Source organism: Garra rufa, chromosome 13, assembly GCF_049309525.1.
Source record: "Garra rufa chromosome 13, GarRuf1.0, whole genome shotgun sequence".
Lineage (NCBI taxonomy): Eukaryota > Metazoa > Chordata > Actinopteri > Cypriniformes > Cyprinidae > Garra > Garra rufa.
Genome location: NC_133373.1, coordinates 14,965,467 through 14,978,238, shown reverse-complemented (window position 1 = coordinate 14,978,238; position 12,772 = coordinate 14,965,467). Strand labels below are relative to the sequence as shown.

At 47.9% G+C, this 12,772-nt stretch overlaps 1 protein-coding gene across 1 annotated transcript in view; it reads right to left on the bottom strand.

Annotated features, from left to right (window-relative positions):
- The window catches only part of dlgap2b (discs, large (Drosophila) homolog-associated protein 2b), an 85,791-nt gene that overhangs the window by 7,181 nt on the left and 65,838 nt on the right, over positions 1 to 12,772 (bottom strand). The window contains exons 6-8 of the mRNA XM_073816437.1: positions 9,256 to 9,341; positions 8,673 to 9,076; positions 382 to 473 (exon numbers count right to left, since the gene is read on the bottom strand). Of these exons, the coding sequence (XP_073672538.1) occupies positions 382 to 473; positions 8,673 to 9,076; positions 9,256 to 9,341 (582 nt within the window). The remainder of the gene's footprint in view (positions 1 to 381; positions 474 to 8,672; positions 9,077 to 9,255; positions 9,342 to 12,772) is intronic.

Below are 12,772 nucleotides of genomic sequence, written 5' to 3'. Positions count from 1 at the left end.
ATAATCAAAAATGCATAATATATTTAGATTTATTATAAAATAATTTCTTGCTTTAGCACATTTTTAAGCACAACAATCACATCTAGTAAGGTTAAATATATAAAAAATAAAACTGTCAAGGATCTTTATCATTTTTAAATGTGAAGCCAATAGTATTCAATATTCGATAATTTGTTTTTCAACTAAAAACAAAGACTTACAAGGAAATAATGTGTATTTAATAAATGCAAGGTAAACACTCTCATAGATACTCTTGATTAACTGCCTGTCAAAGAGACAAACTGAATCTTTTATGACAGAACTGGTGCATGGTTGATGTATTTTATGATGCAAAAGGAGCATTAATGTATATCTCAAGGGGATCGTAGAAATGCCACATACCAGATTTTGCTGACACAACCAGTAAAACTGCTGGAATTTCTGGGACATAAGGAGGTGAGCGCTGCCCACAGCACTCCGGATCTTCCCAAGAACTGCAAGACATTAGTAGATAGAAATATATGCATTAGTAAGTATACATACATATTTATTCTTTGAATATAATTTTCTTTGACATTTTTGCTGCCTTTTTGAAATTATTTAGTTAAACTGCATTAAATTACTTATTTTTCATATTAATCTACATACCATTACGACACCATTTTAGTGCCATGTAAAAATAAATAAATAAATAAATAAGAAGTCATAATATTTTGAGAATACAGTCTAAATATTACAAGAATAAAATCGAAATTACAAGAATAATGTTAAAATATTTAGAGAATAAAGTCAAAAGGTTTAGAGAATAAAGTTAACATGTTTAGAGAATAAAGTCAAAATGTTTTGAGAATTAAATTAAAGCTACAATATATAGTATAGCTTGCGCATGCAAATGGCCCAGATTGAGAGCACCGGGAGAAGCTGACAGGCCACCGGAATTTATTTGAATATATGTGGAATTATTAGCACAAATCATACCATGTGTTATACTCGCAGGGACACCATGCTTGGAAAATACATTTCACATCTTCGATTGCATTCATTAGGCCTATTTGTGGTGCAACAGCCACCCAATAATAGCAATAAGCTTTGTGCTTTTGGTACTTTTAATATAAAACAAAGTGTACGCTTCTTAAAATCTCTTAGTTTTATGGCAAAATACAAACAATTTGTCTTGCAATAATGTATCTTTCACACTCTTTAATGTAGCAAGAAAGATCACTGTGTTTACGTAAATCAAACGTCATTTCGATTACAATGAGACAATTGTTTTATTAAATTATACTGTTTTCTCTGTGAAATTTCCACCACCTACTCTGCAAAATGTCTGTGGCATCCAATCTTTCATTGCGCACGTTGTAACGGTCTGGGTGTCTGTCCCTTTAAGGCTCGGGTTTCGGGGAATTTCCCTTGCACGGCACTCAAATGTATATGCGGGAGGAATCCTCCTCCTAATCGTTCTTTTGTTGTTTCTTCCTTTTTAATAATAACCCTTTTTGTTAATGGTGACCGGCTTTGTGTGGTTTTTAACGCACAGTAGGTTACAACGTGTATTTATTATTAAAAACAATAAAATGTTCTAAAGGTTGAAGTGGACTCCAACTCATTAACATGTTATATTGTTATATATAAAAATGTAACATCTTCTGTTTATTACTTGTAGCACAGCTTAGCTTTTGGATTTTGTCAGTTTAATCACGAAATACAAATTATAAATGTGCTTTTCTTCTTTATTTCAAGTGTATTACTATAGAAATGTGAAGGAGCATCAGATGAACAAAAAAGAAACAGTGTAGCCTAATTAAATGAAATGAATGTCTCACTGAAATCTGAAAGATGACTGATTTACATGCCACTTAAAAACGGAGGCAATTACAATGATCTGTCACACCACATTAAAGAGCGTGAAAAACACATTATTGTAATAGACATTTTGTTTGTATTTCACTATAAAATTGACAGATTTTGAAAGCTGAGACTTTGGAATATCTCCCAGTGCTCTCAATCCGGGCCATTTGCATGTGCAACAGGCTAGAATATACTCTCAAAATATTATTACTTTAATTTTGTAATTGCTATGAATTAATTCACAAAATTTTGACTTTTTTCTCAAAATGTTTTGTTCCCCTTTGGGAATGTCGAGCTGCGTCAATACGCTTTGGGAACACCTCCAGCGTGACCACGCTCTGAATCACGTGTGTAATCAGTCCGAAAGAGAAGCGCGTGTGACGTCACGGACGGGGTGACGTCAGGAACCAGGAAGCTATAAAGCACATGCGGTGAATGCAGCCGGCAGCTTCTGTCTTTCAGTCGCGCTCTGTGTGAATGTTTGTCCATCAACACTGTTTTTCGAAGCCAGTTTGCTTCACTTTTATTTGAGTGTTGACTTAGATAGAGAATGGGCGATAGCAAGCGTTTCAAACGTTGTGTTCCTCCGTGCCAACGCTATATCACGGCCGAGGACACACACACTTTGTGTGTGGCTTGCTTGGGGGCGAGGCATGCCCAGTCAGCCTTCGAGGAGGCTGACTGTGTGCATTGCTTGCGCTTCCTCTCCGCACGCTTCGCTCCCGGAGGGCTCTTTTTGAGGAAGGAGCCCTCACCAGCATTCCCCGCGGATCAGGTCCCGCTTCTGCTGAGGCAGAGCGGCGCCTGCATTCGTGGGGATCGCAGGTGGATTTGGTATCGAGTTTGGAGACGGGCGAGCCCCTTTCTCCATCCTCCTCTGCCAGATCCATGCCCCTCTCTGATGTGGAAGCCCGCACCGCGGCTTCTTCCCATCAGGAGAAGCACTCGCCCCTCCGTTTATCTTCCTCCGAGGAGGAGGATACGGAGATGGGCGAGCAGGCTGGTCCCACGCCCTCTCAGCCAGTCGAGTATGAGGAGTTAGTGGAGGTGGTCACCCCGAATCTAAAATATATGAAAATATCACCCTCCACGCCGAGGTCTGCCATTTTTCCCCGATCTCCACACCGAGGTGTCGAGATTGTGGGGAAAGCCATTCTCGGCACGTGTTCACTCCCCTTCCGCCTACACCTATTGCAATGTGGTCAGAGAGACATCTCTGGTTGACCCTGTCGGAAATGAAAGACCGTGACAGGGTCTTCCTGTTAGATGCCCCGCTTGTGCCGTCTGGCCTGTTCGGCGACGCGGTTCCTTCCGTCGTCGACAGGTTTCAGCAGGCACGGCAACAGGCGGCGGCATTCCAGAGGTTTCTTCCTCGCCACTCTAGCTCTGGGGCTGCTGGACGGGAGCAGCCCTGCCCGAGTACTCGCTCCTCATACCGTGACGAACAAAAGCGGAGCGTCGCTACGCGGACTCCTCCCCAAAGACAATATCAGGAGTCCCGTAGGCGCTCCAAGCCGGGGGCTTCCAAGCCTAAGGGCGACCTGAGGGCCGTCCTTCAGGCGAAGAAGTCTTCGGCGAAGAAGCCCTGACGCCAGTGGCCCTGGGCTTCTGAAGGCAGACCCCCCTGGGGTAATAACACCCCCTCAGTGCCCTCAGGAGACCGATCTGCTATCCCTGCCACCCCCGGTGCTTCAGGGCGCAGCGGTCTCTCGCGAGTCTCCTTCCCTGCATCCGCCCGTTCGCGTTGCGGTGCAGGGAGATTCGCAATCTCAAGAACCATCTGAGATCAGCTTCGAATTCCAAGAAAAGTGTTCTTTCTTCAGCTCAGAGAACCACTTATCTGGGAGTAGTTTGGGACTCGACCACGATGCGGGCACAAATGTCTCCCGCTCGGATAGAGTCGATCGTTCACGCAGTCAAGAGAGTCAAAGAAGGCCGTTCACTCACTGTAAAGCAGTTTCAAGTTCTGCTAGGTCTCATGGCAGCCGCGTCCAACGTGATTCCTTTTGGCCTGCTGCATATGAGACCTTTACAGTGGTGGCTCAGAACCAAAGGGTTTTCCCCGAGGGGCAACCCATTCCGTTTGATCAGGGTTACGCGGCGCTGCCTTCGTGCCCTGGACATTTGGAAGAAGTCTTGGTTCCTGTCCCAAGGTCCGGTGTTGGGAGCTCCATGTCGTCGTGTGACACTAACGACGGACGCTTCCCTCACCGGATGGGGAGCGGTCATGAGTGGCCGCTCAGCCCAGGGTCTGTGGAGTGGACACCATCTCAATTGGCACATCAATTGCCTGGAAATGCGTGCTGTGTTTCTAGCTTTGAAACACTTCCTCCCAGACCTGAGAGATCACCATGTGTTGGTCAACACCGACAACACATCGGTGGTCGCTTACATCAACCATCAAGGGGGTCTGCGGTCGCACCCCTTGAACAAGCTGGCGCACCAGATCCTTGTGTGGTCCCAGGGAAAACTCCTCTCGCTAAGAGCAGTTTATATTCCTGGACATCTCAATGTGGGAGCATTGTGGAAGTCATCTGGAGCAAGTTTGGGAAAGCCCAAGTGGATCTTTTTGCGAGCCAGGAGACAACACAATGTCCCCTTTGGTTCTCTCTGAGTCATCCAGCTCCCCTGGGACTGGATGCTATGGTGCAGACGTGGCCGAGGCTTCGTCTGTACGCCTTTCCCCCGATCGCTCTGCTCCCAGGAGTTCTGGAAAGAGTGCGCCAGGACGGAATTCGCCTCCTGCTAGTGGCTCCGTTCTGGCCGGGTCGAGTATGGTTCTCAGACCTGATGTCTCTTCAAGACGGCCCTCCGGGGGAAATTCTCGTCAGGAGAGATCTCCTCTCTCAGGCAGGAGGGGGCGATCCTGCACCCTCGCCCGGAGCTATGGAAGTTATGGGTGTGGCCCCTGAGGGGGCACAACTCCTAGCTTCCGGTCTCTCAACCGAGGTTGTTGAGACCATCCTCCAATCCAGAGCTCCCTTCACGAGGAAAATGTACACCGGGAAGTGGAATATGTTTGTCCTGTGGTGCAATCAGCACCAAATTGACCCAGTTCACTGCCCAGTAGGTTCAGTGCTGGACTTCTTGCAGGCCCGCCTTACGGCCGGTAACGCACATTCTACACTGAAGGGCTACGTGGCGGCCATAGATGCTTTCCATGCTCCCTTCGGTGCTACCTCCCTCGGGAGACTTCCCCTGGTGTCGTGAAAAAGTGTGGCAGAAAACGCTGCACAACGAGAAGAGGTGACCGGACCCTGAGGAAGATTGTGGAGAAGGACCGATTCCAGACCTTGGGGGACCTGTGGAAGCAGTGGACTGAGTCTGGAGTAGAAACATCCAGAGCCACCGTGTACAGGCGTGTGCAGGAAATGGGCTACAGGTGCCACATTCCCCAGGTCAAGCCACTTTTGAACCAGAAACAGCGGCAGAAGCGCCTGACCTGGGCTACAGAGAAGCAGCACTGGACTGTTGCTCAGTGGTCCAAAGTACTTTTTTCGGATGAAAGCGAATTTTGCACGTCATTCGGAAATCAAGGTGCCAGAGTCTGGAGGAAGACTGGGGAGAGGGAAATGCCAAAATGCCTGAAGTCCAGTGTCAAGTACCCACAGTCAGTGATGGTCTGGGGTGCCATGTCAGCTGCTGGTGTTGGTCCACTGTGTTTTATCAAGGGCAGGGTCAATGCAGCTAGCTATCAGGAGATTTGAGCACTTCATGCTTCCATCTGCTGAAAAGCTTTATGGAGATGAAGATTTCATTTTTCAGCACGACCTGGCACCTGCTCACAGTGCCAAAACCACTGGTAAATGGTTTACTGACCATGGTATTACTGTGCTCAATTGGCCTGCCAACTCTCCTGACCTGAACCCCATAGAGAATCTGTGGGATATTGTGAAAAGAAAGTTGAGAGACGCAAGACCCAACACTCTGGATGAGCTTAAGGCCGCTATCGAAGCATCCTGGGCCTCCATAACACCTCAGCAGTGCCACAGGCTGATTGCCTCCATGCCACGCCGCATTGAAGCAGTCATTTCTGCAAAAGGATTCCCGACCAAGTATTGAGTGCATAACTGAACATAATTATTTGAAGGTTGACTTTTTTTTGTATTAAAAACACTTTTCTTTTATTGGTCGGATGAAATATGCTAATTTTTTTAGATTTTGGGTTTTCATGAGCTGTATGCCAAAATCATCAATATTAAAACAATAAAAGGCTTGAACTACTTCAGTTGTGTGTAATGAATCTAAAATATATGAAAGTCTAATGTTTATCAGTACATTACAGAAAATGATGAACTTTATCACAATATGCTAATTTTTTGAGAAGGACCTGTAAAGGTCTTCCAGCTTCTAAGCTAACTCTAAGTTGGTGGATTTCGGATGCCATTTCTATCTCCTATAAGTCCTCTGGTCTTCCCTCTCATTTGGAAACCAAGGCACATTCGACCCGCAAAGTTGCGGCGTCCAAGGCTTTCATGGCAGGGGTTTCCCTGCAAGATATTTGTAACGCTGCGGGATGGTCTACGCCGCTTACATTTGTCAGATTTTATGAGTTAGATCTCCCCAATACTCCGGGCTCCTATGCTCTCCTCTCGGATGCTCCTGCCACTAGTAGGACTACCTAACCTTGGACTGTCGTCCTTTTTAAAGCGGTGAGGCCACTCTCTTACCTAGGCTACTATCGCCTTTTACAAGTCAACTGAGGTTGCTCCTTTTCTGCTTTAGCAGTTATTACTCAGACTACTATCGTCCTCCTTATGACTGGGCCGAGGCCCCTTTATTGAGGCTACTTTTGCCTTTTACAAGTCGGCTGAGGCCGTTCTGTCTGCATTACTAGCAGCAAGTACTCGGGGCTTCTTTCGTCCCTTTCCCGAGTAGGCTGAGGGCGCTCGTTTTATTAGGGCTACTTTCGCCCTTTCTACAGGTCGGCTGGGGCCGCTCCTTTCCTGCTTCCTTTTTAACAATTATTCTGGGCTACTTTCGCCCCTCTTATGAGACGGCTGAGGCCACACTTTCCTGCTTAATAGCAGCAATCACCCTGGGCTACTTTCGCCCTTCCACGAGTGGGCTGAGGCCGCTCGTTTCACTTGGGCTACTTTCGCCCTTCTTATAAGACGGCTGAGGCCGCACTTTCCTGCTTAATAGCATCTATCACCCTGGGCTACTTTCGCCCTTCCACAAGTGGGCTGAGGCCACTCGTTTCACTCGGGCTACTTTCGCCCTTTCTACAGGTCGGCTGGGGCCGCTCCTTTCCTGCTTCCTTTTTAACAATTATTCTGGGCTACTTTCGCCCCTCTTATGAGACGGCTGAGGCCACACTTTCCTCCTTAATAGCAGCAATCACCCTGGGCTACTTTCGCCCTTCCACGAGTGGGCTGAGGCCGCTCGTTTCACTTGGGCTACGTTCGCCCTTCTTATAAGACGGCTGAGGCCGCACTTTCCTGCTTAATAGCATCTATCACCCTGGGCTACTTTCGCCCTTCCACAAGTGGGCTGAGGCCACTCGTTTCACTCGGGCTACTTTCGCCCTTTTCTCTCCACCTGCTCCACACAGAGCAGGGCTTTGGAATTCTGGCGGCGTGTGCATATCGTTCCCAAAGCATATTGACGCAGCTCGACGTTCCCGAAGGGGAACGCCTCGGGTTTCGTATGAAACCCTAGTTCCTCTAGGGAACGAGATGCTGCGACGCCTACCACAATTCTGGCATCCCTGCAGCGCTCCTGGTGGCAGAAACTGCCGGCTGCATTCACCGCATATGCTTTATAGCTTCCTGGTTCCTGACGTCACCCCATCCGTGACGTCACACGCGCTTCTCTATTGGACTGATTACACACGTGATTCAGAGCGTGGTCATGCTGGAAGTGTTCCCAAAGCGTATTGACGCAGCGTCTCGTTCCATAGAGGAACTAGGGTTTCATACGAAACCCGAGGCGACTTTTTTTCTCAAAACATTTCGACTTTCTTCTCTAAACACTTCGACTTTATTTTCGGAATTTTGACTTTGTTCTTGTAAAAGTCTGACTTTATTCTCGGAAGTTTGACTTTTTTCTCAAAATATTTTGACTTTATTCTCTGAATATTTCGACTTTATTCTCGAAACACTTCAACTTTACTCTTGTAATTTTTACTTTTTTCTCAAAATATTTTGACTTTATTCTTGTAACATTTTGACTTTATTCTCATTATTTCGACTTTTTTTCTTTAAATATTACGACTTTAATCTCGTAATCTTAGATTGGTTTTATATAATTTTTTATATAATTCTTAAAACATTTCGATTTTATTTTTTAGAATTTTGGCTCTGTTGTCGAAATATGTTGGGTTTACATGTTTTATGGGGACATTCCATAGGCGTAATGGTTTTTATACTGTACAAACCGTATTTTCTATCACCCTACACCTACCCTACACCTAAACCTAGCCCTCACAGGAGATTGTGCACACTTTTACTTCATCAAAAAAACTCATTGTGCATGATTTATAAGCCTGTTTCCTCATGGGGACCTGAGAAATGTCCCCACAAGGTCAAAATCTACTGGTATTCCTATCCTTGTGGGGACATTTGGTCCCCACAACGTGATGAATACCAGGTACACACACACACACACACACACACACACACACACACACACACACACACACACACACACACACACACACACACAAACAAATAATTTTGTTTGAATTTGTCTAATGTGTAATGTGAAATTAGATATGTATGAATTCATAAATAATTCATCAATTTGCTAAACATAAAATAGTTACAAACTGAGACTGTGTTGGTTTAGACTCATTATCTGTTTTTTGTTTTGTTTTATTTGTTTTTGATGTCCTGTACACTCACTTTCCTCCGACAGGTCGTGCTCCTCTGCCTCACGTTCCATGTCTTTGCACCATCCCTCTAAACGTTTGGTTTCACTGTGCAGAAGCTGCATGAACCAGCTGCCGTCACGGCGGAGTGGCGACACACGGCCGGACTCGGCTGCTTCATGAGAGGGCTCCACTAGCCAGGGTTCGGGCTGCGGACTGGGCGGCCCGCTGGAGGGCCGGTAATCCTCACGGTAGCTAAAAAGGCCCTGTGTGCGTACAGTCCGAACCACATTGTACTGTGTGGGTGTACTGGGTTCAGAATGCCGCTGAAATCCTCCAAACTGCAAACTCTTGTCTTCAGTCGAAGGAAACCCCTCTAGCTCCAAATCGGCCTGAACTGCCGTCGTCACACTGTTGGACCGTTTAAAGCGGCCGATTCTGAAAGTGAACAGAAACAAAACAATAAAAAGACAATTTATGTCCTCATACACAGAAAAGTGCCATCTATATTTATTTATGTATTCATTATTTCACTTTACTTATTTTTCTGAGCTACTGGTCTTAAAAGGATTATTAATTCAGTACAACTTTGTGGACCAAATGTACTGTAAACTTACCTCTTCTCATCCTCCACCTGGATACCCACGGACTGATACTGTGGGAGACCTTTACTATCTGTCTCAGAATCTGTGGCCGCTTCCACCTGAAGAATAAGAAAAGGAAAAGATAAAAGGTCCACAAAATGAATGAGAATATATATATATATTGCTGCAAGCTGCAATTACGGGGCCAAGGACATTGCTAAGATTATGTACACTGCATTAAGCATGATTCTAAGATATAAAGCACTTTGACTTCTATGTCAATTATTGCAACAACTGCAATTTAACCATTACATGTTTTGAGAAGTACGTAATTCTGCCCCCAAACTCTTATGGTACCTCCAAATAGTGTGTTTCCATGTTAAGTTTCAGTTCAATACACCAAAGTACTGTTTCAAATTACTTGATCAGTATGATCTTTTTTTTTTACCTAAATTTGGAAAAACCACTTGTATGACTGATGGCATGAACCAAGGATTCACAGAAAAAGAATTGGTTTTAGGCCTAATGGTTTCAAGAAGATCCATTGTCGCTGATAGAGTATCTGAGACTCCAAATTTCCCATGATACAAGTTGAGATGCTCCTCTGTAAGTGTTGTACAGTGTGGTTCTAGGGATTGCTATAGACTCCCAGCCAGTCAGAACAATAACAACAAAACTAACAGATACAAAATGGGTTTCACACATTCAGTGAGTAATAATGTAAGTGTCAAGGCAATACTTACAACATAATACAATATTGCTACAGTAATACAATGTCCTGTGGGTGGCATGAACACATTAGCACAGACCCAGAAGAGAAAATAGCAGCTTAGAGGCACACATATGAGACTTCCTGTAAAAAGCTGTCATTTGACAGACCCTTCTAAGCCAATTGATAGCACACTTGTTATAAGGACAGCCCCCTAAAGCAGTCTGTTTAAGAGTCCAATTGGGACACACAATCCTAGTAACCAGTCTTGGGAGTAACACATTACAAGTAACACAAGTTAAGTAATCAGATTATTATAGATTTCTAGTAAAGCATTTCTTCTTAATTTACAAGAAAATATCTAAGTTAATTTTTTAATATGTAACGTCAGTTACTTTGTAATAGTACCATGTACCAAGTGTAGAGATTTGTGTGCATTGTGTAAACTGTGATGGTCTATTAATTTATTCATTTCACTTTCACTTGTGTCACAAACGGGACGACCAAGAGTGAGGATCCAAATGCAAGGCTTTATTAAGCAGATCGTAGTCAGACAGACAGGGTCGAAAACACCAGCAAACATGAACAGCGAAGACAATCCAATAGCGTAATCCAATAAACAAGCGTGGGTCAAAATCCAGGTGGGCAGTCCAAATGAAACAATGAAATGAAAACAAGAAACTAGAAAACTAAGACTAAGACTGGGAAAACAAAAACAGAACTATGGCTAGGGAACAACAAGGAGACTAGGAAACCTGAGAGCAATGGAAAACGCTTGGTAGAGTCCGCTGGAGCAAAACAATACTTCGCGATGTGTGTGTGTGATGAGCTGGCTTTTATGTCTGATAAACAGGAAGTAACCATAGAGGCAGCAGAGGGAGCAGCAACAGTCAGTGGGGGTAAGGGCTCCCTCTGCTGGCCTGGCGTGACATAGCCCCCCCCCAAGGAGCGGCTTCCAGACGCTCCAAAAAACAACAGGAGGAAACAGTCCAGGGGAGCGGTGGGGGGGCCAGGAGACTGAGGCAGAACAGGTTGGGCAAAGGCCCTCCAGAGCAGGGCAGGAGATTCAGGAGCCCTCCAGGGCAGGGCTGGAGGCAGAGCAGTCCTTTGAGGTGGAGCAAGAGTCTTAGGAGCCCTCCAGGGCGGAGCAGGAGGCTTAGCGACCCTCCGGGGCAGAGCAGGAAGCGTAGAAGCCCCTCCAGGGCGGAGCCGAAGGCGGAGCAAGGGGTTTAGGAACCCTCCAGGGCGGAGCAGGAGGCGGAGCGGCCCTCCAGGGCAGAGCAGGAGGCGCAGGAGCCCTCCAGGGCGGAGCAGGAGGCGCAGGAACCCTCCAGGGCGGAGCAGAAGGCGCAGGAGCCCTCCAGGGCGGAGCAGGAGGCGCAGGAGCCCTCCAGGGCGAATCAGGAGGCGCAGGAGCCCTCCAGGGCGGAACAGGAGGCGCAGGAGCCCTCCAGGGCAGAACAGGAGGCGCAGGAGCCCTCCAGGGCGGAGCAGGAGGCGCAGGAGCCCTCCAGGGCGAATCAGGAGGCGCAGGAGCCCTCCAGGGCGGAACAGGAGGCGCAGGAGCCCTCCAGGGCAGAACAGGAGGCGCAGGGGCCCTCCAGGGCGGAACAGGAGGCGTAGAAGCCCTCCAGGGCGGAACAGGAGGCCGCATTATGGACTGGGACCTGGGGAGAACAGAGATAGAGGAGGCAGACAGAGCAAGGAGAGAAGTAGAGAGTTCATGGGAGAACGTGGCCTCCATAGCCGTGACCAGGCAGACGAGAACTTCAGGAACGACTTTCGTGGCAGTTCCTGGGCAGACAGAGACTTCTGGAACGGCCCCAGACGCCAAGACAGAGATGACAGGGAACCTAGGCGGTGCAGGCAGAGCAGGGAGTCTTGGCGGGGCAGACAGAGCAAGGGACCTTGGCGGAGCAGACAGAGCAAGGAACTTTGGCGGAGCAGGCAGGGCAGGGAATTTTGGCGGAGCAGACAGAGCAAGGGACCTTGGCGGAGCAGACAGAGCAAGGAGTCTTGGCGGAACAGGCAGAGCAAGGAACCTTGGCGGAGCAGGTAGAGCAAGGAGTCCTGGCGGAGCAGATATAGCAGGGAACCCTGGCGGTGCTGGCAGAGCAGGGAGCACTGGCGGTGCTGGCAGAGCAGGGAGCACAGGCGATGCGGGCAGAGCGTGAAGCCTTGGCTGAGCGGGCAGAGCGTGAAGCCTTGGCGGAGCGGGCAGAGCGTGAAGCCTTGGCGGAGCGGGCAGAGCGTGAAGCCTTGGCGGAGCGGGCAGAGCGTGAAGCCTTGGCGGAGCGGGCAGAGCGTGAAGCCTTGGCGGAGCGGGCAGAGCGTGAAGCCTTGGCGGAGCGGGCAGAGCGTGAAGCCTTGGCGGAGCGGGCAGAGCGTGAAGCCTTGGCGGAGCGGGCAGAGCGTGAAGCCTTGGCGGAGCGGGCAGGGCGTGAAGCCTTGGCGGAGCGGGCAGAGCGTGAAGTTCCGCTATGTACGCCACCTCCGAAAGAGGTATAGGCGCAGCGGACATGCCTGTAGATGAGGTCTCCAGAACAAACTTGTGGGCAGACTCATGGGCCGAAGAGGCAACTGGGGCGCAGTGTGCAGCCCACACACTCAAAATGGCGATAGCCATAACAGGTAACACAGTTGGCAGAGGAATGCCCTCCGGGTCATTGGGCGTGGGGCTTGGGAGCGTTGGCTCTGTGTGACTTGGGAGCGTTGGTTCTGCATGGCTTGGCAGCGTTGGCTCTGCATGGCTTGGCAGCGTTGGCTCTGCATGGCTTGGGAGCGTTGCTCTGCATGGCTTGGGAGCGTTGGCTCTGCATGGCTTGGGAGCGTTGGCTCTGC